This window comes from Melanotaenia boesemani, chromosome 20, assembly GCF_017639745.1.
Source record: "Melanotaenia boesemani isolate fMelBoe1 chromosome 20, fMelBoe1.pri, whole genome shotgun sequence".
Classification (NCBI taxonomy): Eukaryota; Metazoa; Chordata; class Actinopteri; order Atheriniformes; family Melanotaeniidae; genus Melanotaenia; species Melanotaenia boesemani.
In genome coordinates, this window is record NC_055701.1 from 6257163 (window position 1) to 6284757 (window position 27595).

The 27595-nt window shown below is 37.6% G+C and overlaps 3 protein-coding genes across 4 annotated transcripts in view; 1 reads left to right on the forward strand and 2 right to left on the reverse strand.

Annotated features, from left to right (window-relative positions):
• ttc7b (tetratricopeptide repeat domain 7B) overlaps positions 1-15407 on the reverse strand; it is a 28963-nt gene extending 13556 nt beyond the window's left edge. For both annotated transcript variants that reach the window (XM_041971969.1, XM_041971970.1), the window contains exons 1-17: positions 15227-15407; positions 12056-12210; positions 11890-11965; positions 11696-11788; positions 11138-11301; positions 10009-10130; positions 6338-6416; positions 5360-5535; positions 5150-5213; positions 4921-5058; positions 4551-4739; positions 4250-4367; positions 2028-2085; positions 1718-1790; positions 1400-1560; positions 1191-1307; positions 673-770 (exon numbers count right to left, since the gene is read on the reverse strand). In XM_041971969.1, coding sequence (XP_041827903.1) covers positions 673-770; positions 1191-1307; positions 1400-1560; positions 1718-1790; positions 2028-2085; positions 4250-4367; positions 4551-4739; positions 4921-5058; positions 5150-5213; positions 5360-5535; positions 6338-6416; positions 10009-10130; positions 11138-11301; positions 11696-11788; positions 11890-11965; positions 12056-12210; positions 15227-15347 — 2002 coding nt within the window. In that variant the 5' untranslated portion in view covers positions 15348-15407. The remainder of the gene's footprint in view (positions 1-672; positions 771-1190; positions 1308-1399; positions 1561-1717; positions 1791-2027; positions 2086-4249; positions 4368-4550; positions 4740-4920; positions 5059-5149; positions 5214-5359; positions 5536-6337; positions 6417-10008; positions 10131-11137; positions 11302-11695; positions 11789-11889; positions 11966-12055; positions 12211-15226) is intronic.
• A 1099-nt stretch (positions 15408-16506) lies between these two features.
• Positions 16507-20853, forward strand: fam177a1 (family with sequence similarity 177 member A1). Its single transcript, XM_041971660.1, has 5 exons — positions 16507-16614; positions 16975-17157; positions 18560-18626; positions 19157-19254; positions 19403-20853. Exons 1-5 carry the CDS (start codon positions 16546-16548, stop codon positions 19625-19627), a joined length of 642 nt encoding a protein of 213 aa, XP_041827594.1. The 5' UTR covers positions 16507-16545; the 3' UTR covers positions 19628-20853.
• Positions 20854-20952: 99 nt separating this feature from the next.
• ppp2r3c (protein phosphatase 2, regulatory subunit B'', gamma) lies at positions 20953-27320 on the reverse strand. Its single transcript, XM_041971659.1, has 13 exons — positions 27161-27320; positions 26879-27003; positions 25651-25755; positions 25450-25562; positions 24638-24735; positions 24371-24441; positions 24116-24248; positions 23723-23778; positions 23442-23517; positions 22435-22571; positions 21992-22129; positions 21705-21764; positions 20953-21509 (listed from the first exon to the last, which is right to left on the reverse strand). The coding sequence occupies exons 1-13, from the start codon at positions 27225-27227 to the stop codon at positions 21315-21317; spliced, it is 1374 nt and encodes a 457-aa protein (XP_041827593.1). The 5' UTR covers positions 27228-27320; the 3' UTR covers positions 20953-21314.
• Between the last annotated feature and the right edge of the window lie 275 nt (positions 27321-27595).

The following is a 27595-nucleotide window of genomic DNA, read 5'->3' on the forward strand; positions in this document are numbered from 1 at the left end:
TTATTAAGTGTGGCTTTGCATCTCCACCAGGTGTTACACCGACTCATCAGAATCTGGAGGGATGAATGAGTTTTTATTCTCTTATTTGTTAGATCATTATACTGTAACACATAAATGATCCACAGCAGACATTTACTTCTAATAACCACCCGCTCCTCTTTCTGGACGGTCCACCGACGTCTTTTTTTTATTTTTTTTTCCCTCGTTCTTTTTTGCTGGTGGTCTGAATGTCGGGATTCCTGTTTTTGCTTTTGTCAGAGCTCATCTATTGGTTGTTGATCGTGTTTCGTCACTGCGACTTGCGATAATATCTAACATGTTAGAAATTGTCGCAGATCCAAGACTGGAGAAAGATTGACGTTAAACAGCCAGATTACCAGCGACCGAGATGACGGGAGCGCGCTGTGACTCCAGCAAAACTCCTAAGATTTCCTAATAACTTCCGTTTTTAGTCTGCGACCGTGAAAATCGTTTGGTGTGAGCCCAGCATTAGACAGCTGCCCAACTCTTTTGGAATTGGGGTTGTTGTTTTTGTTTAAGAAGTAAGGATCTGATATTATTGTTCTACTGATGTACCGATATGCAAGATATGAAAAACTGAAAGGGAGTATGCTTTCTTTTTTGTATGAAGGAAGCAGGAGGCTCTGTGTGTGTAAGTGTGTGTGGACCTACCAGTCTCAGGGTCACTGAAATCCGGCAGAGTCATGGCGTTGAGCTGCCGTCTGTCGGCTATAGCTCGGTCCAACAAGCTGCTGCCACGCCCTGAATCACTGCCACAAACACACATGTATGTACACATGAACCACAAACACACAGAGCACAAACTAGGTTACTGAACTGTTGGGTTTTCTAAGAAAGTAAAACCAAGAAACAGTAAAAGCATTTGGTTTCTTAGTATCTAAGAAACAAAATCAATCACTGTGACAAAATTCTGTTTCTGCTTAAAGGTGTTCATTTAAGATCTGGATTATTTTATTATAATTCCTAGTTTGTACGTCATTTTCACCTTTTTATTCAATGTAAAATATTATAGTCATAAGATCAGCAGTAAAGTTTAATAAATTTAACTCTGTTACAGCTTAAGAGGGTTCAGCTGTTGCTGTTAGCATTTGAATCTGATTTAGTTTTTATGAACATGGGTAAATGCTTTTGGGAAATGTGTGAATATGTATGTGTGTGTGTATGTGTACCTGGGGTTTGTAAGGTTGTAAAAGCTCTTCCAGATCTGCAGCATGTGTTTACAGGTGAGCAGAGCTTCCTCTGGTCCTCTACACATTGCCTCCAGCTTCACTTTGGTATACAGCAGACTACATAAAACACGCGTGCAACGAATTAATGGTCTGACACTTGAGTGTGTATGTGCCTGAAATGAAATGCTGTAGAAGTATGTAGGGCTCACTTAAAGTTCTCAGGGTACTCAGATAGGGCCATTTCTATAATATTCAGGGCATCGTGGTAGTGTTTCTGGGCAGAGAGAAGTAGAGCCAGCAGGTGGAGGGAGTGGACATCGTCTCCTTGAAGCTGCAACGCCTGACGAACATAGCCTAACGCCTCAGGGATCTACACACAAAAACACACACAAACTACAGGTTTACACAAGAGTTGGGATGAAAAGGATCATGCCAAATTAAAGATATGCAACTCCTTAATGTTTTGACTTTGACCGGCTTTCATGTCTCAATCATGGCTCATATTTTGTTATTATACGTGTTGTTACCTGTCTGGAAACAGCTAGCTGCAGAGCCAAGTAGAAAGCTGCAAGATGGTCAGTGGGGGACAGACTCTGAGCTCTACAGATGAGAAGAGAAAGAGAATGTGCTCAGACATGTGGAATCAAAAATTAAATAACACTTAATGAAACTTTAAAGGATCCCTGTGGGAAAATTAGGTCAGTGCGGCAGAAAATTGTAAGAGGTAGCAAAGACAACAAGGATGAAAAAAAAGAAATCAAATATTTGCACACTTTTATCACTCATAGTATTGCAATAAGATAATATGAATTAATGCATACTAGGCAAGGCTCAAACCTTTGAAAAGCTCCCAAAGCCTTCCTCTGATAGTCCTCTTGAGTGCTTCGCAATGATGCTGATGAAATTCAGAGAAACAAGTCAGAGATGAAATATACAATTAAACAGAAGAGTGCTGGAGTAACATGGCGCGTCCACAGAAACAGAAGATGGTTACATGGTCTGTTGAATGTAAACAATGTTCTAAAAAGCAGGTTCTAGATACCAGGATATATTTTACTATCTGCTTTATTAACCGTAACAAAGAAGTCTGGACTTAATGACGCCACAAACCCCAGAATTTTAACCCTGACTGTGAGTGTTCAGATGAAACAATCTCATTTTCTCAGCACATTTTCTATAATCATAATCCTAAATAAACAGGATTATTTATGTAACCAGTCAGTAAGTTAAACTGTTGACTGAGAAGCCAAACTTTTCACTAAATATTTAAAGTTTTCAAGTAGGCCTGTCACGATAACAAATTTAGCTGTACGATAAATTTTCTCAGAAATTATCGGGATAAACGATAATATTGCGCAAAGCGCTAATGTGTCATTTTGAGACCATTCTCAACTATTATAATGACATATGCCATAATAATGCAAGTACACATTTTCAAAGATCAATAAACTAAATAAATAAAAGCGCCTTTTCACATACGCCGGGACGCCGGCCCAAAAGTAATGCGGCCCACTGGGAATCCTCCCAAACCTCTCGATTAGCCGGCATTGCTCTTAATGTGTATTTTGTCAAATACGCTAGTATATAGGCTGACTCTATTTGCGTAATGTGCCTGCGGATTACAGGGGTTATTACGGTAGACAAGGAAGTGGGGGCTTTGTACTGACGTCGTAAGCTAGAATGTGTGTGTTCTGCTTACATGTGGGGAGCAGCGAAATGATAAAAGAGGAGGTGCTTGCATCTATTATTTCTCCATTCGACTTATTTACATATTTCAGCATGAGAATCGGAGGTTTAGCGCAAGAGCGTGAGAAGCCACTTAAATACGCAAGTCTCACGGCCATTGCGTGTTGGCAGCCCTGCAAAACAAATGCGGCTTACCGGCTCGTGCTGCAACATGCTGCTGTCAAGTATGACACCAGAGAGATCACTCCGCAAGAAACCAGAGCGTTTAGTCGAAATACTCCATAGTGAAACCTATTGTCATACACAGTCTATGGTAAAGGGGGGACTAATAAAAATTATCGCGGCCGGCAAACCTATCGTGCTCTTATTTTCTTATCGTTCAATTAATTGACTTATTGCTTATCGCGACAGGCCTATTTCCAAGAACAGAAAGTATTTCAATAAAACTACATGTTTTATGACTTAAAAATAGCAATATTGAAGAATCAGTGTGTAAAGCACCATGTTCAATTTGCAACTGTTCCATTAATTATCTTATGGGGGGATAATGAGATAATAAGTTTTCCTTTTTCTGTAAATTCTTGATACTTGGCCAGATACTGAATTATTTTAAGAGTTTGGAAATACATTATTGGGAACTTTTAGAGAGGGGAAAAATTCAGTCCAGTCACTGTGATTTTGTTTCCCTGCAGTAATACTTTGTATTTAAGGAGGAAAAGTGATAATCATCTATTTTTGGTACAGCTGCAAACTACTCAGATATCTAAAATGTGACCTTGACTTCATTCTGCTTTTTGCAAATAACAAGACCAAAAAGGCGAGAAGTCACTGGTTTAACCTACAAAATGTACATTTTAATGGGTTGTGTCATGTAGGAGTAAAGTACTAACTTCAAAGGTAAATGGTATTTAAAGCTGCCAAATAAATCATCAAGACATCTTTATTGTCAATATACATTCACATAATGAAATTTCTTTTGGTAACTCATCTTAACGGCAAATATACACACCATAAAATTAAATTAAATTAAAAACAAATAACACATCGATGATGCTAAATTAAAAACACAGACGGAGACAGTAAGAATACAGTAAATATGACAATAAATAATAAGTAAATTAAAAAGAAGAAAGAAAGAAAGAAGAAAAAATATATGCAACTGACTGCTGCAGAAATGACCCCGAGACAGTGTGCAAAGAAGCAAATGGTGCAAGTTGCATCACAGGCAGTCAGAGAACAAATGTATTAGCAAAGATGATGAGTGGAAGTATAGTGTGTCATAAAAATTAAAATACTCAAGAAAATTTATGTACAGTATGTAAGCAAAGAACATGATAAAATGTTAAAGAAACACATGTACTGCGCTGACTTACCATCAGTAGCTTTGAGGCTGTAAACCAGTCCAATAGCCAAGTAACCTTTGGCTCTGAATTCAGACGCTTTCTCTCCCATGTCAACCACCATCTTCCCGAAGCTCTCCCCTTCATCCAACTGAATTGTGGTACAGAGGACATATAAAATGACACAAAGAGGAAGAGATAGCAAAGTTGTTGAGGCAGCGCATTAACAGATATTAAGGCCAAAGTCACCTGAAGTGTTTGCTCCCTTAAGGGACAGCTACAGAGGCTGACATACTTCATCAGTGTGAGTTAATGAGCGCAGTGTTGTTCTCACCCAGTGCAGAGGTCCAATGCACAGTTTCACAGCCAGCAGTGGGATGGTGGGGTCATCGGGCTTCAGGCGAATGCACTCCTTTAGGACTTTAACAGCACGAGCTGATTTACCAGCTGCCATTAGTGACAAGGCGAGTTGGTACCACAAGTGAAACTCCTCGAAGGCAAACTTCATGGCTCTCTCCAAACACTGCAGAGAAAAGGAAGAGGACACATTTTCCAGATTTAATCACATCTTATATCTGTTACAGTACATTTAATCCAGAAAAATGTCTGAATAAAAACAAAAAGAGGGCTATAAATCCATATGGGTATACTATCTCCCCAATCATTATGATGAAGACTACACAAACCACTGAGGGATTATTCACCTCTGACAACATCTCATACTGCCCTCTCCTGCCCAGAGCTATAGTCAGGAGGTCGTACACCACAGAGGCGGACTGTAGGCTGATGATCCGATCATTGTTGTGTTCAGGAATTCTGCTCAAGACAGCATCTCGATTGGCCTGAGACGCACACAAAGATACAGATATAAATACTGCTTTATGTCAACCTTTATTAATTTGAATTTAGGATTTACTGCTCTGTCTGTAATACCATGGATTCACTGATTAGAAGCAGCAGCAAAGCTTCCTCTGTGTTCTCCTGAGGGCAAAACAAACTGGAAAATGCAGCAGGACAAAGGTGGAGTTAGACAAAGAGTGGTGGGACAGTGATGAGACAGAGAAAAAAATAAAAAAATAGTCATTGCAATTGATTTTATTATAGAAAAACGCTCCCACCAATAAACACCTAGCTGTCACTTACTTCTCTCCTGAGTACATTCGAGGACGTCGACTCAGGCTGTAGTTTTTGCTGTGAGTGTGTCCTTGCCGTGTATGATCGTCCAGTGGTGACACTGTGGGTGGATCTTCCACTGGAGACCAGTAACTCTGTTCACACATTCCCCTGAGCAAGATCTCTGCAAGCTGTCTGGCGATGGTCTAAATGCACACATACAAACACACACACAAGTGACAAACATATTCTGGCATTAACACAACAGCAGTTTAATAACTTATTAACTTATTATTTTTACTTTAAATATACACAATCACTTCTTTCTTATGCCACATTTTGTATCTACACAAGAAAAAATAATCTGCCATCATCATAGTTTATCCCAGCTGACTGAATGATGAGGAGACTCTAGATATTGAAGCAGAGTGTAAATAATTTAGGATTATACAGGGAAATATTTGCGTGTTTAAAGGTTCTGTAAACAACCTTAGAAAAACTCCAGGAGCCACACTACAGCAGCAGCATCTCAGGCCAAAACAAACCTAATCAAAACCTAATTTGGAGCCTGTCAGTGGATCATAGAGCTTTGCATCTGTAGGAAGTCAGACAAATATTTACTTTGGTCTGGCAAGTCTTTTTAGCCAGCTATTGCTTTTAATTAGTGGAGACTGTTTGAAAGCGACCTGCATGTACTAACATAAACTGCCACAACATGGAACTGAGATGCTACTTCACTTCAGGTTTGCATGCAAACAGTTAAACACCTCATAATTAATGTTCACAATCTTTACTTTTTTAGAACTGGTCAAAGTTTTGGAGGACATGAAAACAGGTGATTTCAGTATATAAGAAACTTTAGTAAAGGTATTAAAAAGGAGTGGAAGCGAATCATTGCAGGAATGATCATTAATGCCACTTAATACAACTAAAATGTTTCATATTCTTTCATGCAATGTCATTATAATATAATATAGAGAGAAGACAAACTCCTGATTGATTCCTCACCATGCGCAGGTTCTGGGTAGTTCTGGTCTCAACAGCCCGAAGAATCTCTCGAAACCTGCCTACGCCTTGAGTCAGGTTGCTATGACAACACAGAAAGGAAACAGGGGGAAAGTACTTGTCAGACACTTCAGAGTTGTCACATACACTAGAGCGTCTCCACAACATTTCTCAGTTCCCATCAGTGTGGAAATGTGAGTGAGGATGCACATGAAGATGTTTCTGCAGAACCAGAACTCTGACAGGTTATGATGACACTGCTGATGCCTTCAGGTGTCCTCCACTGGCGTGCACAGATAGAGCCTTGGTGGTGCTGAAACACTTGCCCTTGCTGTCGGGGCTGAAAAAGTGCCCTTTTTATCAGAATTATTTTTTAAATACTGTATGTGGCCCACTATGTTGATGCGATCACACACCCCTTACACACACGTGCACACGTGCGTACGCCCGTTTCGTTCCCTTCGTTTCTTTGGCAACATGATCACGCAAAGCGGGCGCCAACGAGGTACATTGTAAGCATGTGCATTGTGTATTACAGCGGCTGGATTGTCCACGAAGTCACCTCCCACCGCTCCACCTGCCACTACTCAGGTAACGCTGAACTATTTGGAAGGCATCTTTTGCTCCTAAACTAAGCCTGATATAAACTATTTGTCCCTGTTGTAAAGTAGCCTGTCTGTCTCATTACAGCCTGAACGGCTGAGTCTTAATTAGCCAACTGCCTGGTTAGCAAGCTTGGCACCAGCCATAGTCAGTGGTACCTTGCCAAATGCTAAGTGGTCGCTACAAACAAGGGTATGATTGACTTTTTCTTCCATGAAGTTTTCACAACGTTATTTATAAACCACATCGCAGAGCATTCTCCAGTTTGCCCATCTCTTTAGTCGCAGATTGTAATAATTTTATATATGTATATATATATATATATATATATTTTTTTTTTTTCTTTATTCCAAGCAGCATTATTCTAAGCAGTCTATGACACTGTTTGCCTCAGCTTTTATCAATTGCAGCATGCCTAGAAAAGACAGTTTAAGAAAACAGAAGTTAAAGGAGCTACACCAGGCAGCTCAGGGAAGCAGCTCTGTGCTGGCCTGGATGAAGCCATCAAGCAGCAAGGAGGATGAGGAGGAAGATGATGAAGGAGAAAGGTCAGAGCCAAGACCGGAGTCATGTTAGCTGTTTAAGGTATTTTCATAATTAATAATAAATAATAATTTTTTACATTTTTGTAGGGCTTTTCTAGACACTCAAAGCACTTTATAATGATTGGGGAACCTCAGGTTTTTAAAAATGAACTTCCATAAATTTTATTGAAGCATGTAAAAGTGTCCACAATGTGGATTGGCATCTGGTACAAGCTATATTAGTCCAGTACATTATTTTGTAGCCCCACAAATATAAGTTGTTTCCATGTTAGGCCTTATAGAATTCACAGTTATTTTGTATTTTCCATTGTAGGCTAATAATGAAATGTTGACCATCATAAATACCCAATTAGAATTTGTCTGCAGAAAACAGCTAGAGGTGAGGCATTGAAGTCAGACTATGGCAGTTGCAGAGTGGTGTTAGTTTTAGTGGTGTAATGCATTGACTCTTGTCACTAAGCAGTCTTACTCAAAGATGCATCACTCTATTCTCTCTACTGTCCCACGGTAGACCATCTACCAGCATGGAAGATGAGGACGACAGGGAGAGCAGTGTCAGATCACTACCAGGTTCATGTACAATAAGATATTTCAATAAATTTCCAAGTACATAAAAGGCTGTAATGTTTTTTTTCACACTATAATTAAACATAGGAGGCGGTTCCACACGCTCTACAAAGTGCCCTTTTTTAAAAACTGAGCATCTGGTGTCCTCTGCAAAATGAGAACTATACAACCCACATCTGCTTGTGCCAGATTTTTAATATTTACATGAACAGTTACCCTGAATTATTTAAACATACATCAATTTTAATTACACTATCACATCCAGCCGTATCAAGTAAGCACAAAATCTTGTGATCATGACGGTGCTTTTTTCCATAGCAGCTCTGAAGCTTTGGAACAGTCTTCCTATCTTAAAGACTCGGCTTCCATAAATATCTTCAAGGCTAAATTAAAAACTAATTTATTTTTCAAAGCCTTGGGGTGTTCTTAATCTTTTTATAAAACTTTTTTTTTTTAACTGCATCTGTTTTTTGTTAATATTTTATTGTGTTATTGCTCCTTGTTCAAAATGTGCTATACAAATACGTTATATTTGATCTTGCCGTCATTATCTCATAAAGCAGTTTTACTTTATTCTTTTCTGTTGTGAAGTGAATTTAAATCCTTTTTTCCTTTCTTAAAATTTTTATTAAATAAATAAAGAAGATGCATTTTTTAGGTTAAGGGAGAAATATGAGTATTACTCCATGTGTTCAAGGAAACAGGCAGTGGTGGGGAACCATGGTCCTCGAGGACCACAGTCCTGCAGGTTTTAGATGCTTCCCTGCTTGCAAACACCTGACTGAAATTAACGAGTCACTGTGCAGAATTTAAAAAGCTGTCGGATCCATTTGATTTGTAGTTTAACGCTTACACACACACATCCTTCCTACAGTACTCACACATATGCACCCAACCCTCCACATCCACACACATTGAAGATATTCACTTCTTCTCAGAGAAGACACACTCACACACATCTCCGTCGTTGCGCTAGGATGCACTTTAAATGTAAATATTACTGTCTGCTGTAAATTCTCTCATTTTCTGTAAATATAGACATCTCATATCTTTTATATCTTTATTTTTTACTTATTTATGTGTGCTTAAGCCAAGAAACTCCTCAAAATTTTGTTATGCTTGCATAATGACAATAAAGATCTTGAATCTGAATCAGGTGTGTTGGAGCAGGGAAACATCTAAAACCTGCTAGACTGCATCCTCAGGGACCAGAGTTTACCACAACTGGACTAAAGGCTTTGGATAAGTACAAAAATCTCAGTGGTGCAAGGGGATATAATAACAGCATCATTTATTTCACTATTTAACATATGTACATGAATATAAATGCAATTTCCTACCTAAAACTCTTTTTTTCCCTTTTAGACTTAATCAAAATATTTTTCTATTTAGAACAGGGGTGTCCAAAAACAGCCCTTGAGGGCCACTGTCCTGCAGATTTTAGATGTTTCCTGTTGCAGCACACCTGAACCAGATTAGTGGATCAACTTGTTTGGGCAGCATTTGACAACAAGCTGTTGAGGAGAGCCATTTAATTTTAATGAGTTGTGTTGGAGCAGGGAAACATCTAAAACCTGAAGGACTGCAGCCCTCAAGGATTTAGAATAAAGGCAATCCTTAAAAAATGAAAAGACATTTCTTCCAACACCAGGCCTGAGCAGCTGCTGCAACACCAAGCTAGCCTTGTTGAACTTAAAACATCACCACTTTGGAAACTGTTTTTAGTTGAACCTTGTATTATTAAACGCTGTATTTAAACATGTCAGCAGCTTTTTCATAACCACAACTGCAAAGTGGGTGAAAAGTGCCAACAAAGGCCCGCTAATGATTTCTGCTGAAGCAACTAGAATCATTTTTATGGTTTAAAACAATTCAAAGTAGAACAAAAACTTTCTAAGACTAAGCTCTCTCAGTCTTATACAGTATATGTATTCTCTACCACCTGTTTCCATTTCTTACCCATTCTTGAAATGGATGACGTGAGCTCTTTGCAGGCCTGTTTCCAGGAAGTAGCCCAGTTCCTGGTCCTGGGCTGTTGGTCCAGGCTTTGGGCTGCGGTTCTGAATCCCTGCTGATAATGCCTACAGCAAAATATATACACAAAGAGAGAAACATAAAGAAACTGATAAATTTCTTCAGTATAAAAAAAGACCACAGATCAGGTCATGTACAATAAAGCAGAGGCTGATATTCAAGCTTAATAAATGGCTGCAGCTGACAGAACAAGAAGTGGGTTAACTAAAATAAGGAATCACTTTGAAGCATATTTCTATGAGGAGTGAAATTACTACACAAAAAAAAACTTTTAGACACAGCTTTAGACTAATTTTCACATGAAGCACTCTTTCTAGTCATTTAAAGTTGGCTCGTAGTGTATTGTTTTTAAATCAGCTTGTTAAATTAATCATACTGAATTGTGGATGAAAACTAAATGGCAACAAAGCAAGAATTTTAAACCTAAAGATCAAATTTCTGTATTCTGAAGCATATAGATTGCATACTCTGCTAATCTCACGCTTTATTGGGCTAAATGTTGGTTAATTCCACTGGATTGTAAATTCAGAAGTGTATTTAAGAGTAGTTTAACCTGGTTACAACCTGCACATTAAAGTTGTAATTAAAGTATTTGAATAATTAATCACTGAATCAAAAGAAAATCAATCAGCTTTTTATTGCATTTTGACAAAAGTCTGCTGTTTAAGCTGGGTCTCTTTTTTTAAACAATGCTGTGAGGAGAGTGACATGTCAAATACTAGACCCAAATAGGTTTTGGACTCCAGTGACTCATATTTCCGTTGCTTTAGTCTTAAAAACCCTCCTGTGTATTAAGCAACTAATTATTTTCTGTTGAATTTAGAAATGAATTCTTACAAATTCAAATTTGATTATTTTTATTGCACTTTATCCATCTTTTCAGATGGTCTCAGATTAAAGAGTAAGAGATGTATTGGTTGCCAGCACATGAGGCAAACTTAGAGTCAGCAGAATATTCATCACATGCCCACTTCGGAGCACTTCAGAGTCCAGATCGCTAACAAGATACCTGGTGATCCCTAGAGTGTGAAATTTGACATCCTCAAACACACACCTTCTCTGCTTCTTGCAGGTAGAGCAGGGCGATGTCTCCAGACTTTTCATAGCAGGTGATTATTTCCTGTTCCCGCTCTGTTGTGCTCCTATTGGACGAAGGTGACCCGCTGTTCTTATTTGACAGAGATGGAGAAGCAGCTGGGACCTTCTCAAGACACAAACCTTGGAGGGAAAAGCGGAGGAGAGAGTGATCAGGATGACAGGAAAATAAATTAAATGTGACAGAGGCCATGAGCCAACTGTCAGTGTCAGTATTTATTTAACAGTTTGTGACATTGCGATGATCATCTTCTCCTACTAGTAAAGGATTTTCAAACCAATCTGTCTTATGCCTCAAAACTTAATCAATAATTCTAAACATATCTGACAGGACAAAGCTAGTTTAAAACATATAAATAAATAAAAATTCCAGTTTTACCACAGCTTTTGGTCAGAAGTAGCACTATCTTGCCACCATGTGGACAGAAGACATACTGCACAGATGAGTACAAACTGGACTGTAGATGTGTAAGGTGACATTAAGCTACATATGATGCTGAAGTGACTCTGTGTGTACCTTTTGTGGCATAAGCCTCTGCTATCATGGACAACCTGTACACAGGAGCTCCCACCAGCTGCATGTCATCCAGGTTCACCCGGCTGTAGTGACCTGGCAAAATATCAATCATCCATTTGGTCAGACAACCTCATTAATCAGAAAGCAAACACATAAACTACGAAAAAACAAAACAAAAACAGGAAAAGGGTTACCTAAAGCATCTCGGTATTCTCCCTCCACATAACAGAGTTTGGCCATCAATAGACTAGCTTCCTGGAGGTAATCAGCCTGGAGGAAAGTTGGATTTGAAGCCTTAGATTTCCGCATGAACCATAGTCATACAGCTGTTAAGTTAATCATCTTTTCTTTCAGGGTTACCTTGAGGTTTCCTCTGTCCAAAGCAGCAGTGAGGTGTTTCTTGACCTCCACCAGTTTGGGCCGTGGGCCTCTGGGACTCGCACCCTGTTTGATGGGATTCTCCTTCAGGTACGTCTGGAGCTTGCATTCCCCCAACAACAGTTCACCCAAGTCATCTAGGTGTACAATATGAAATATTTTAAAAGCAAACATTGAGTGCCTAACGTTCTTCAACCATGATGCATTCACTACTTTGACAAGTTGAGTAAAACAGGAAGAACACAGCACTATAAAATTAGCAGAACGTGTTTCCCATCATCATCACGATCAGGGAAATCAAAATTTGTCTTTTTTTTAAATAGTTGCCTTGTTAAAACTTTAAACTGCAAATCTACATACAAAGAAACACTTTGCTTGCACACATACCAGCCAGAATTATGCACAAATTTCTCAACCAACGGAGTGTGCATTTAGATAATCATAGCTGAAATGACTTGGTAATCCTACTGATCCCTGTTAAGAAACCAGGTAAAACAAGCTTTTCCTGTCATAAAGTACCAGAGATTAGAGGTGATACATGCAAAATAACAGATTTTAAATGGTCCATAATATGATCACATTTATTTAATGTGGTAAAGTCCAAATAGTTTAATATAAATACAGAAAAATATAACAAGATATATTCAGAGTGATCACACCTTGTTTGTTGTACACACAGTTTAAAAGATCAGCATTTGGACAGTTTCCTTGTTTTTATTCCCCTAAGGATTTGTACTCCAGCATTTTTTATGTGAAAGATTAAGCCCTTTTAAGGTATTACGTCCAAACTTCAGAAGTTAGGAAGTAACATGGGACACTCAAAACTTTGTGCACTATCTTTGTAGCAAATGACCAACTTAAGCTTTGACCCAGAGATGTAATCACACTTTATATAGTGAGTTTTTGAACTGAGAGCTTAACAAGTAACATTCATACCTTCTCACATAGATAGTTCAGTATATTGTCCAAACACGCTTCAACATGCATCCTGGACAACAGGAAATAATAATACTAATAATAAAACTGACTGATTAGTGGATGACCTGCTCTACATCGTGAGCCATAACTTTGAAAATTCGTCTTCAGGAATTCAACCCAGCCAGATCGGTATCAGCTGACTGAAACTGTCTATAAAGCATTTTTCACTATGAAAACATTTAGGTTGCATGTTCAGCTTTCTAACCAAATGCTAATGTTATCTCACTCAATTTGAACACAAAACTCTACTATGAACCACAGAACCTTTCGTTCTGTCACCTTCCTGTTCAGTAAAATCATAAAGTCACCAATGAACCAACAGCAGATTTACTTTCCTCTTTCCATCATTGTTATAGTTGTTTATGTTTAATAATTTCAGATAACTTTATTCCTGATCATCCTTGGTTATTGTTTCTGTAAACTTACTATTACTTTCCTATAAGCATAACAAGATTCTGCAACTTGTCATGAATCATCCAAGATTCTGGTCATAGAATCTTTTTGAGTTGTTAAACATGTAAAAAATAATTTAATAAAATAATAAAACCATGTTAGCCTGCATCCTGCAGAAAACTACGAAATTGCTGCACAAAGATAAACTATTTGTTCAACATGCAAATAACTCTGCTCATCCAAACCTTGTACTCAGCTGCACTGTGCTTCTTGAATGGATGGAACAAAGCTTTTTTTTTTTTTCTTTTCCTGTACAAATCTACTATTACAAAATTAACTCAACTTCAGTTTTTGTCAAATCAAAAATGTCTGGAATAGTCATACATTTATTTATTTACATAATCATTTAGCTCTACTATGCTATTAATACTGAAACTTCTATTATCTGAACAGCGCTCCATCTACAGCAATGTAATATTGCTCAAATCAAAGCTGAATATTTAAATCTGAATGTGTTAAAGCACAGAACTTGACCACAAGGTTAAACTTTAATTCACAAAAGACCTTATTTTTTGGTGGTGGTGGCATTTACAATCTATTACTGAAACATCTCTCATCTGGTCATGTAAAAGTGGACAAGGACATCACTTTTCTTGGCTGCTTACCCTATAATTTCACTCCAAAAACAAAATTCAAAATGTTTGGACTTTACTTTCTAGAAAAAAAAACTTATTCTGTCATGCAGTCACCTTGATATAAATATACCAGGGACAGTGTAAAAGATATTAATCACACTATAAGTTTCATGGTATTGAAGTGAATAACTATCTGAATCGGACTGCCTCTGCTATTTGTAGTGATTGCAGGATAAAACTGTATTATAACTGGAGTACAGTAGGTTTGCAGTTTCCAGTAGCCTACATATGTATTTCTCCATTTTGTTGTAACGGGAACCAAACAGAATAGAACTTTATTGTCATTGCAACAAAATTACAAAGCTAAATAAAACTATGATTTATAGTTAAAGTGTTGTTTGCTGATTCTTAGCCCAAAATATCACGCGATCTTGGACCAGTATGGCAGTTACAGAGTTTAGCACCATCCCTCTAGAGTTTGACAGTTAGCACGTAGCAACCAGGCACAACACAGTTTTAACTTTAATCAAGCTAGCTGCACTGCAAAAATAAAATCTGGGGTTTCGGCAAAGGCGTGAGCTTCTTTTAGTAAATAATAAGGCACATGACTAAGACACACATCCTTGTAGAAAAATCGGCTCTGGTGAAAATCCGACATAAATAGTTTAACTTTAATAAAATCGCAGCTGATCTATGTGTTGACATCTGCTAACATCCAGAGTCAATCAATACAATTACGGAAGGATGAAAAGCAATATGGGGGAAACTAATTATTTTTCTTATTTCATTCTTAATGTATTTGTTAGTGTACATGTGGATAATTCGCGAGACATCACTGGCATGTCACAAAAGACAAACAACACTGACCTAATGATAGATTTTGAATGTTCATCTTGACGGTGACCCACCACTGTTCATAACCTGAAACTTGTCGTGTCTCTCACATCATCTAAAGGTTGCGCCATCATTTATTAAACAGCAAATATATTTCTTAAACTGAACTAATTAACTTATTCTGGGTAAAACACTGTGCTTAAAACTCCCTGCATCGGTTCCCGCTGTCAGGAAGTATCGAGGACTCAGGCCGGGGAGAAGGCCTCCTACACTGAATGAAAGAACAGCGGGAGAAGCCGCACATTTCCCCTACCGTTTGATATTAATTTGGCCGAGAGCTGTCGCACCAACTCGGGTATCTTGTCCCATTGTCCTTCTGAACGGCACCGCTCTATCTCAGTCTCCAGTCGTGAGCCAGACTTCTTCGCTGTCATTTTCGTGACTGAGGTCGAGTCGACTGGACCAAAACACCTCCAGAGGTTCCCTCCCTCTCGTATGACTGTAGGCTAACATGTACAAGAAAATCAACTTCCGGTGACTACTTTGAAAATAAATCTGTAATTTTCCCCACGCGATTTTTTTAAAGTAAGGAAAGAAGTGCTTGGTCGATTATTTCCTTGTTGTAGCAATGCTTTTTGGCAATAAATCTTAAACCATCGGAAACCATGTTTATTTCCCTTTTAAATGGTGTCACATTTGTAAAGAAATGCATTTGTGGGATGAGCAGCAGAGATGTGAGATGTGCGCATGAAAAACTTGCTCAACTTTTCTTCCAAATTGGTTACTCTGCTATTGACTCTTGTTTGGTTCTGTTTATTTGATTGGATGGTTTAAATCAGAAGAAACAAGACATACTGGCAACTGAACAATTTAATAGTTTAACCAATAGGGGCATTAACAGCATGAGGAATAACCATACACAGCCACAACAGTACTGAACGCTATCTTCCAAGATTACCACACTTTTTTCTTATAATGTAGCACAGTTTTAAAGGAAAATTAACAGGCTTTCCAACAGTATATGATTCATAGCCAAGAAATATTTTAACCGCAAAGAAATAATTGCCCAAACAGAAATTTCCTTCCTTTTTGTGCCAAGTTTTAGTAGATCACTTCACTGGCTGTATATCTTACACAGCTTGTCAACTTAACTGTTGTCCAACTTGGATTAAAAAAGACAAAAAGGGTGATGGGAGACCAAAATCTAAAAGTGACATCCTTAAGAAAAGGGGAAATTCCTAATCAGAAATGGTCTCTGTGGCTGTCAACAGAGTATTTGTGTTATAGACAAGAAACTGGAAGAATGATACAAGAACTGGACTGAAAATTGATGGAAACTAGTCTTTGGGAGTGATGAAATCTTTCTAGAGCCTGGACATCAAAATTTTTTGCACATTTTTTGTCATTATGACAAAAAATTAACAAAAGGCAGCCAACATTCGAAGAAAAGTCTGTAATGTCCTTCAAGAAGGAGCTACTGTTTGATTCTTAAATAAACAAACAAACAAATAAACAAACAAATAAATAAATAAAATATGGAAGCTTTTATTGTGAAGAACATACACCGGAAGTAGAGTTACTGTTGCGGAACAGACTAAACACGGTTGTGATGCGTTGGAAGGTGTGACTGAAATGGCAGATTTGTCGCTGTATTTAACTAACGTTAACGTTTATTTGGGACAAGCTATGGAATCTGAAAAGGTTAGTCTATACCGATAAAACTTTTAACACTTTACCACATTTTTAAGGTTAAATGTGAAACATTTTCAGCTTGTTAGTTACTTCCTTAGCTATTAAGCTAACAGTTAACAAACATTTCGAAGCTAAACGAGGCTACGACGAAGTAATTTGGTGGTAGCAGTTGAATTAGGATTTACTTTAGTTTCTCTCGTATGTAGCAGGTGGATATCTGGTGATGAATAAGACATTATAGGTAATTTAATGGGTTTGTTCGTTTCAAAGTGTTTTTGCAACCTTAATAAAACGTCTTAAATTTAAAAAAAATGTCGCGGTGACACTAATTTAGTTTATGTTGATAAATTGTGTATTTTGTTTGATCAGAGTGCAGGGGATGCGGCCGAATTTGAAACCGTGGAAATAGCGGAGACCCCGGGAAAGCAGGGAAAAGTGAAGATTCCTCGCAGGACCATCCACTTTGCCAATGGTGAAACCATGGAGGAGTACAGCACTGATGAAGAAGAGGAGGAGGACCCTGTGAAGAAAGATGTCCTTCCAGTTGATCCGGTAGGCTGAAATCAATGAAAGTCATTTGACTAAAACTACCTGGGTTTTTACATACAAGCAGACATTCTCATGTGGATATATAGTGTTGATTGATTTAATCTGCAGTACTCCCATTTTCATGCCTCCTTATGGAAAACCTGCCAAAAAAAGTAATTAGTTATAACTGCCTCAAACAAATGCTCCCAGCTGTTCACTCATCAACCCCCTGGGCTCTTAGAGCACATTGTTGGTTGTTAAAACTTACCTTTAATGTCATATCTCAAACAATTTTTCATTACCTTGATGGAAAATACTATTTCTTAATACTTAAGAACCCTGAAAGACAATCTGTTTTCACTTGGACTCAGCTGTCATATATGCCAACTGTGCTGGAACTTAGCTTTTCCAAATGTGGCTCAGTGGTGGTTGTCTTGTAGCTTGAGGGTTACCGGTTCGATCCTCGGCCCATCGAGCTCATGTCGAGATGTCCCTGAGCAAGACACCAAATCCCAAATTGCTTCTGATGGGTCGTGGTTAGTGCCTTGCATGGCAGCTTCCACCATCAGTGTGTAAATGTGTGTGTGAATGTGATGTATAATGTAAAGCGCTTTGGGTATCATTCCAGGTACAGTAAAGCGCTATATAAATACAGAAAAAAATAGTGGACTTTATAAAGAGTATCGTGTACTCCCCTCCATGCATCAGTGTTTTATACTGACTACACCAAAGTGGAAAAACCTCTTTAACCCTCTGCTGCATGAATTATTACAAAACAGTACCACATTTTTTTAAATAAAATATTTTACTTCTACAGACATGCACATTGATGTTTTTCTGTTTTTAAACCCTATTTTAACTTTTACTCAGTGTATTGATTTTTCTAGTTGATCTTTGAAAATATTTATAAAATATCTTGTCATATTAATATGATTCATTGTAATTCATTAATTCATTATACGTGGCAGAGTATTGGTGACTCACTAATGTCCAATGAAGTTGCTGATGTACGATCCACACCCATGCATACATTTAAAAACAGCCTTTAAATATGTGTCCACTGCAGTAGACACTGTGCATGGAAGGGTTAAGAAAGACAAGGAACATTATTACCAAGGATAAAATTTAAAATAAAAGTGAAAGATAGTATGGTGACATAAATTTTAGTGGTATTGTATGAAATAGGATGGTATTATTTCCTTTAAAGGACAGTCTTGTATTTCCAGTGTAAAGGCAGCACTGAAGCTTCTCTAACATCTACAGATTTCCAAAGTTTTTTATGAGATACAGGACATTTCACTGTTAGGATATCTCCTAGGCAAAAGTTACCATTCAATCAGATTTTTTTTAATATATTGCTGCAGCTTAATTGTTTTAGGGTCACTTTTCTCGTCTGCCACACTCATATATTTCTTCTTACGTGCAGTCCAAACTGACCTGGGGTCCTTACTTCTGGTTCCACATGTGGAGAATGGCTACCTCCACTATCTCAGGTAAGGTAGTCTAAAGTTAGGCGTTAACAACCACAAAGCCCCAAAAACATCTTTTCATTTTAGAGGTGTTTATCTTTCGAAACGGTATAAAATTACACACACATTTGGAGAGATAGTGAGGTTCAAAAGGTTTTGGTGGCACACTGCTTCTGTTGTAGTGGTGTATGCTGATCCTGCAGTGGTTGGCTGTTGCTCTTAGATGATGTGCTGCATGATGTCCTGGGATGGTAATCTTTTTTTCTAAAGAGTTTTTTCTTAGCCAAGGTCAACTTAGCCACCATAGTCAACATAACTAATTAATAAAGTATCAAAATTATTCACCCAAAGTTCATTAATTTTGCATACTGTCAACAGCAGCCAACGAGGATCTAGTTCCACCTAAAGTGGAAAGTAATTCTAGATAATGAAACACAAGCATCATATGGCTGTAGAAATAGCATACCAGTGTACCAGGATTAGTATATCATTGACTACTTATTAATATCTGCACTACTGCACTATTGAATTGAATGTGTATGTCTTTCTTGCAGTGTGTGACTACATGGGAGAGAAACTGGCCTCTCTATTTGGCATCACCACCCCTAAATACCAGTATGCAATCGATGAGTACTATCGCATTAAGAAAGAGGTATGACATATGCACTGATCCTAGAACCTCATATGTCAGTCTCATGTTTACATAAAATCACATTTTTACACACTGGCATGAGCTGGAACACAAACATTAACTATCATATGTACACTATAAAATGATACACAATGATCTCCACCTACAGGAGGAGGAGGAAGAGGAGGAGAACCGTCTGGCTGAAGAGGCAGAGCACCAGTTCGCGGCACAGCGAAGAGGCGAGCAGGATAATCCCACAGCTACTTATCCTGCCACAGTAGAGCAGCCAGAAACATCTACTGCCTCCTTTGTAAACATTAGCTTTGAGCTGGATCCTGAGCCTTCCCTTAGGAATTCAGACACCAACAGAGTCCCTTCTCCTCTCCCCTCCTGAAAACTGACACTCCCTGACAAACCAACTATTCACTCATAATAGATTGGAAAAACCCAGTTTATTTGGCTGTATGTTCTATTTTTTTTATGTTTTTTATGTTATACAAGAATATTTTAGTTAATACACAGTGAAGGAAAATTTAAAAAGCTGTTGAACTGAGTGCAGAAACAATACCTGTGAATGTAGATTTGTGTAGTATACTATATGATCTATGCAAGTCTTAGCTGTAGTTTAACTGTACGTCGTACTTGGCCTGGGCTCGACTCACTTTTAGGTCTTAGTACTATCACCATTAGAGCGTTACCCATAATTCTTCAGCACCAGGAAGTTGGTGACAGGCTGTTTGAGCTCTGTGGGTTGCAGGGATAGGGAAACTGTGTTTCTGACCTGTTCCTTGGTGCAAATGAGGACTAAATACTGAGCATTGGCCCTGAAACATTTTTAAGTTTAGTAGATTGTTTAAACATTTGGACCTCTGAATACTGTTAGGGGATGCATGCCAATACAATGCTTTACATGCAAATACAATTAGAGTGCTGCAGGGGTAAACATAAGAGCTAGCTGATTGAAGAGCTTTATTTTGCATAACAATTCTAACATTTTCATGTGGCATTCTTTAAAAAATGTGTTTACTACCAGTGTAGACAATATATGCTGTGTGGAAAATATTTATTCACCCAAAATGTTTTTATTCATATTTGATTACATGAAAGTCCATGTAAAGTTACTTGATTCTGTAGGGAATCACATTTGTTAGCCAACTTCCTAGTTCTGGTTCTACAGAACCACTTGCTTAGTGTACTAATAGACTTATGTGAATAGCTTTGTTGAGGCTGCAGCTGACCAATAGGAGGTGCGGCAGGCGGAAAGGCCAAGCAAGAGCAACATCACCTGTACGACACTCTGAATTTGAATTCTAATCTTGCCACAAAAAATTCATTACTGTTAAAATTGAGTGAGGATCATCATTAATAAGAAATACCCATACGCCGTGCTCAGCCTTAAAGTGTCCTTGCTTAAGCCATCTTAAGATTAATTATTAGAATTCATAGATATGGCTCTGTGGTGGTGCCAGTACAGTTAACCTTCAATAAATATCTTTTATTAGTATGAAACAAAGGCTATCTTGCTCTAGCTAAAGGACGGCCAATATATGCAATATATTATTTTAACTCTTGAATCTTTGTATACATGCTTATTTTCTCTTAATAAATTTTTCAAGTTCAGAGGAGTGACTTTCATTCTTTATAATTATAACTTACGTGATGTGACTTTGGCCTCAATTATCAATAAATCCATTATGTCATAACAGCATTATTAACAGTTTACCACCTGTAGTTTTTAATTGAATGGTTTCTGTTTACCCTCAATCTAAAGAAAAATAAAACTGTTTAGTTAAATGCAATTCATGGTTTACTTCTGAGTTCTTTTTTATTTTTAATAGACAATTTTATAAGAACTGATATCAGAAAAGTTGTTAGTGTAAAAGTAGTTTTTATAGGAAAATGACTAAACAATATTTAAAGACCAAAAGTACCCGACTTATTTCTTCCATCCAGCTCAACCATGTTTCAAGTCCTTTCATCTCGTTTCCAGAGGTCAAAAAGATAGGTATCGCTCCAGCTGATCAAGCTGTTGTAAACAAAAAAACTATTTTTTTTTTTTTTTACATCTCAGCCTCAGATCTTCATGTGTCTTCGAGGTCAGCTGTGTTGCTGATGTCATTGTCACTGGCGACCAGCACCTCTCTATTCTCATAGGTCCAGAAACCATTGAGGTCAATCAGGATGCTGACAACCGTGTCGCCCTGGCAACTGTTCACCAAATCCTGGAATGTGATCTTGTAGGGGTCTTTAGGCTTCACCATATCAAAGATTTCATCCTGAAAGGCAAGAAAATTATATAATTTATTAATACTCAAAAACTTTGTTTTGTACTTGTATTTGAGAAGTATTGTTCAAATAAAGTCGAGTTGAAAAGTCTTGAAATAACTCAGTATTTGCATCATCCACCTCCATTACTTAAGTACAAAAGTGTGGAGAGTACAAAAGTGTGGAGAAGATTTAGTTTGTTATACCTTGACATCCTGAAAGAAGACAGGCTCCTGACCATGCAGCTTCATCTGGTCCTGTATGGCCTGAAAGACAAAGCAAAGCCTGAAACATTGACATACATACACACACACAAAACAATAAGAGGGTCTCACAATAGTTTAAGGTGAGTATGTACTGCAAAATGAGTGTGATTATAAAAATCATATTGTATTTACTCGATCATTTCTTTGATCATTCATGTTTGGCTGATACATTTGTCTGTAATGTGACAATCATTGCTGTGTTTATATTAGATGTTTGAAGGTGATACCCTGAAGAAGTAGTTGAGAGAGAAGACGTTGAGGTATCCTTGATTCTCCATGTCCAAAAGTTTAAAAATATACTGTAAGGCTGCTGGCTCCTTCCTGTTTTCCAGGGCCAACACAAAGTCCAGATAGGTTTTATAGTCCTGGAAAACAGATGAGGAAGCACAGAAATAATTGATGTTTATCATCAATGTCCTACAAAACTCAAGCACCATCAAATGTGTGTGCTACCATTCCAAAGAGGAAACCTTTTTTCTATTTCAATGAGCAGCTAAAGAATAATCTAGTGTGACAAACAGATGAGGAGTAGAATAAGTTTTAGCTCTCGCCTCCATGATCAAAAATCCAATAAATGACAATAGCCTTTGCCAGCATAGAGTTAATCCCCCATTCGTACAGATAGTCACAGGGTCAGCACCAGAGAATATCTCCACACTGTCACTCATACCATTTCTCCATCGTAGGTGAGACACTCCTGAAACACTCTGTCCAGGAAGACTGAGGTAAGAGTGGCTGTGCCGTAACGTGACAGCTCCTCTTTGCTTAACATCCCATTGTGGTCTTTGTCCAGGTTGAGGTACTGGCCTGTTGAGATGCAGACAAAAAGGTCTAGATTTGATGATCCCTGTCCTAGAATAATGTAAACATTCATGATCACCGGCCACTTTATTAGAGATCCTGTTTAACTGCTTCTTAATCAATCATGTGGCAGCAAATTAGTCCATTTAGTCATGTAGACATGGTCAGGGCGACTTGCTAAAGTTCAAACTGAGCAACAGGATGAGGACGAAAGTGGATTTAAAAGACTTTGAATGAGGCATGGCTGCTGGTCTGAGTATTTCAGAAAACGCTGATCTGCTGGGATTTACGGAGATTTTTCAACACCTTGTTGAATCTATGACACCAAGAACTAAGGCAGTTCTGAAAGCAAAACGGGGGTCCTGCAAGGTGTACATAATAATGTTAGCGACAAGTAATATTATAGTATTAAGCTAAACAATTTCACTCTTATTGTGGTTCATAAATGTGGGCAAATATAGATTTTATGTTCATTTGGATCCATTCATACAAAATAAATTATATTAGTAACGCCTGAAATAAATAATAATTCTGAAGGCATGGCGCCTTTTATTTTGGCGTGAATGTGCATCATGATCATTTACATGTAGCAGCAACCCTGCTAACAACACTAAACAAATAAGAACAATAGTTTATAAATACATCTACAGGTTACAAACTTTCTTTTCCACAAAACATGATCCAGAGCTTTTTATGAGACAAGCACACTGGTAAATTACATAATATAGTCAATTAAAAGAATACCAGTATTTTGACCATCATGACGTAAATTTGCTCTACTGTGAAGTTAATGACAAAACCATATCACAACTTGTGTATCATTGCAGTGTGTCATTTCATATCAATATACACAGTAAACCCAGAGTGTTTTCTCACCGTAGACTCTGAGAGCTGATGGGGCTGAGAACCAGTTTGACTCCTGGCTTTCTTTAGACAACTCCTCATCTCTTAACTGGTAACACACACAAAGAGAGGGAAAGAGCATGTAAATGAGAAAAAATTCAACTTTATTTGACCTGCTTTGGTTTAATATTTTAGTATTTAACATTTACACAGCTGATACCTGGTCATTAGCTACTAATTAAAGGGTTGTGGAAATAACATTTAGCGTCGCCTCTAAAACTTAATAAAGTGATGAAAAAAAAAAAAAGTCCTACCTCCAATAAGTCATCCAGAAAACTGCAGGCCAGGATATCTTGGATTTTTATCTTTCCTGTTAAAAGTGAAAAAAAAAAACTTCGTAGATCACACATTAGAGACACAAGTGACGTCCGATAATTGAATAACTGCCTCTGGAGAGTAGTACACACATAATTTCACTGTACATGAGGAAACATAAAAAGTTAAATTTGTCATTGAGATGTACCTTTTTTGTTTCTGTATGTTCCTGCTGTGCATGTTTAATATTCTATACACATACAAAATATCATGTAAGTGATCATTCATGTCTTGAAGCAGCTGTTTCTGGGAATTTCTCACAACTTTCTCTGCCACTGCTTGTCTGTAAAAAAAAAAAATTAGCTGCAGTTCACAGAAAGGCTGAGACTCACCAGTTCGTAGCGGGTCGAGGAAGAAAAAGAACTTCCGGACAGCAGTGCAGACGTAGAAAGAGTAAAAGGACTTCTCCAGTCCATCTAGTTGTGGCAGAGTGGGGATCAGCTCCAGGATGTAGTTCTCCAGATCCTACACAGGATCAGAAGTGAGAGTAAAGCACTTGAAATGTCACAGCTTTGCAGCGGCACTGCAACATCAGCTGAGGAGGAAAACTTAACTCACTAGAACTGAAATCAGGGTTTGACTCTTACCGACTCTCTGAGGTAGCCCTGTCCTGCCACATCATACAGACTCAGGCCTATTCGGGTCTGATGTAGCCACACTGGAGAAAAACAGACACAAGTAGTGACCAGATACTCCCACTACACTACAATCCAGGCAGGACAACAGAGCAGCAGGATACCAAACATTTACTAAAATACAATGAACAAAAATAAGTTTAGAGTGTCTATAAATTTGCTTCATACTGTAATAACAATCCTTGCAGATTAATGTATAAATAAAAATAGTTTTTAGACCTTTTCTCATGACGTAGTTAAAGAACTGCATGATGGAGATCCGGCCATACGGGTCATTGTGCAGCAGCTTTGCATACACTCTGGCTGTAAAGAATTTCCTGACGGAAAAGCAGAACATGTCAGTTTTTTTTTTTTTTTGTGCAGCTTCTGGAAGCCACATTTGCACATTTAAACTGAAAATAAGAAGTCTTCATCTCATTGGCAACAGCACTATCTGGACAAATTTATCTATTACTATTGTGTCTCTCAAATCTTTTACTTCTATATTTTATTTATTTACTTACTTATCTTATTGTAAAAGTCTGAATATGTGTAAATTTGTGAGTTCCTGGACAATTTCAATTTTCCCAACGAAGATTAATAAAATATTTATCTCTTTCTCTATATATTGCTGCTGTACATATATAAAATTAAAGTCAGACATCTCTTTACTGTACTAGAATTTAATTTTATTAAATGAATTTAACGAACAGACAGAAACATCAATTAAATGTTTAGTATAAATGCTTGGTTTAAGGTTAAGTCTGTGTAAATGTGGCTGAATGAATCTGATGACCACCACCAAGGGGGATTTTGTGTGTTTGTGTGTGTTTTTTTTTATTTTTTTATTATTATTATTTATTTTTTGCCTGATTTGACAACAGTTTTATCACCAGCCCAGACACATGAAAGACAAGTATGTATAAAAGTCAAGGTGTTAAGGTAATCCAATATTTTAAATTTGATAAATCCTTTGTGCAATCAAGTACAATCATGCTCTCTTAAAAAAAATCTGTGAGGTTGCCAGTAAGTTTCTTCCTGTAGTTAGTTACCTGCACTTGGGCCCTGCCTGCTCCCCCACCTGCAGGTAGGCTTCGTAGTTGATCATGGCCTCCTCTCCACTTACTGGAGGGACCTGATGCTTATCAAGCAGAAACCAGAGATTCTAAACAAAGAAAATAACATACAAGATAAAGTGGTTTGTTTGTAGGTTTGTAAGTTAGCAGATCATTGTGAATTTAATGGTGTTTCACCTGCAGTTCTTCGTTATCTAGCAGTTCTCTGCTCTTCCTCTGGAGGAACACAGCTCTGGATTCCTCTCTGAGTTTCTGAAGTAGTACTTCATCCTCAGCTGGAAGCTGCAAAACGTCATTATGATGCCAGTTAAATTTTGTCAAGTTGATAATGTTACACATGCCAATTACAGAATCTGTGATTTAATTTGATTTTGTTCAAGTTCAAATTCAAGTTTATTTATAAAGCACATTTTCTGCAACAGCAGTTGCCCAAAGTGCTGAACAATAGAACAAACATTAGAGCGGATTCAACTTTATCTTAACTTCCAAAGAAATGATTATCAGTGATACACTGACCAATTTTGGGACATTTATAAAATTTAAACATATCTAAAATGTTATGATACCAACATAGCTAGAAAGAAGTTGTATAAGAAGCATGTTTACAATTGTTTTACATTAGCCTTTCTTGTATTTACACTTTTTCTTTAATAGTGCCGAATTTGTTTTTTTTTTTTTTTTTGCAGGGCTGCGAAAGGACTGAAAAGGCATCCAATAGTATTTACTTTCTTTGACCTTTACAAGTGTCTGGAAACTCCACTCAATTGTCTCACTCATACAGCATTTTTTCAGGCTGATCAATGTGTGTAATTAATCAGTGTGTGAAAATAGGGGGATATGGAAGTGGGGCATAAGTTTAAAAAGTTGCATCTAAAGAAAACACTAGACAAACTGGACAAGTTCCACTGCTTGCTAAACAGGCTAATACAGATGCATTATGAGAACAGGTTAGAACTACCTCAAAATAAAGCAAAGTATGCGGATAAATTCACTGGTGAATCTGTTGTCTTGAGGTAGAACACAAAAACAGAAGTAAACAATAATGTTTACATCCTGTCCCCATGATAAAATCATTTAGGGAGGAACTATAGGGCCTTCAGAGGGGGCACTGCAAATGATGGGGTAGGTAACTGGACTCCAAATGAGTGAAGAAGAAGAAGAAGAAGGGAAAAAAAAGAAAGAAAAGAAATACAGCCAATGGTAAAAGAAAAAAAATTCAAAGACTTTCAGGTAACCCACGGAACCACTTCTCAGAAGGAAGGAAGAAGAATTAATTGATCGTTGGAAGCAAAGCATAAATACATAGTTCAAGACTTTGTATCATTGTTTCCTGCACGTTCTTGCTCCCAGACGTTTGACAGTTTTTACTTATTAATGTAACATAATTCGTGTAATTAAAAGGTACCCTGTAGTAGAATCGTGGAACGGTCCTGTAGGAGCTGTCGTTACTGCCTTCTCCTCTCCACTCTGTGTAATATTTGGTAAACAGCTCCGTTTCTTCAGCTTTCTTTTCCTCGTCACTTTTTTCGTCTTTTCAGCAAAAGGAAGAAATCAGACATTTTGTTTTAGATTTTTTTTTTTAACATCAACAACTTACATCTAGCAAAGTGTTATACTGTAAACTGCTAAGATACATTCACGTTAGCTAGCTAACCAATATTTCGCAGTAATTCTCATTCTTTCTTGCCTTTTTGGACGTTTGCTATTCTCCTCTTCAGAATATCCGACCACTGGGGGCGTTGTTCATTAGCCATAACAAAAACTTAAAATTTTCATGAATATGTCGCAAAAGTCAACTGCTAAAGTAGCTAAGCCACAACGTCAAGTTGCGGCTAAAAAACACAAAACAATAAACGAATGACACTTGAGACTTCCGGTGAGATTTTCAAAATAAAAAGACGGAGAGAAAGACAAAACAAGCTCACGTTTTTATAAGTAATTTATCAGTACATGTGACATACATGCCAAACAAATTAATAGAGTGCCGAGATGCTGCATAATCAAATAACGTTTCACCTACAGAATCTCACATAAACTACGATTTTGTCTCAGTGTTGTGCTTTTGTTTTATTATTTTTTTAAACTCAGCTCCTGTTGGATTCAGATAACCGAGAATTGGCAA

Bases quoted from the DNA above. Each gene is read 5' to 3' on its own strand.
- fam177a1 (XM_041971660.1), top strand. From the start codon at position 16,546: ATGGCAGATTTGTCGCTGTATTTAACTAACGTTAACGTTTATTTGGGA. The intron at 16,615-16,974 runs GTTAGTCTATAC...TTGTTTGATCAG, and splicing joins AAGCTATGGAATCTGAAAAG to AGTGCAGGGGATGCGGCCGA. The intron at 17,158-18,559 runs GTAGGCTGAAAT...TCTTACGTGCAG, and splicing joins ATGTCCTTCCAGTTGATCCG to TCCAAACTGACCTGGGGTCC.
- ppp2r3c (XM_041971659.1), bottom strand. From the start codon at position 27,227: ATGGCTAATGAACAACGCCCCCAGTGGTCGGATATTCTGAAGAGGAGA. The intron at 25,563-25,650 runs GTGAAACACCAT...TTCTTTGTTTAG, and splicing joins TAGATAACGAAGAACTGCAG to AATCTCTGGTTTCTGCTTGA. The intron at 22,572-23,441 runs GTGAGAAAACAC...GCATCTCAACAG, and splicing joins ATCAGCTCTCAGAGTCTACG to GCCAGTACCTCAACCTGGAC.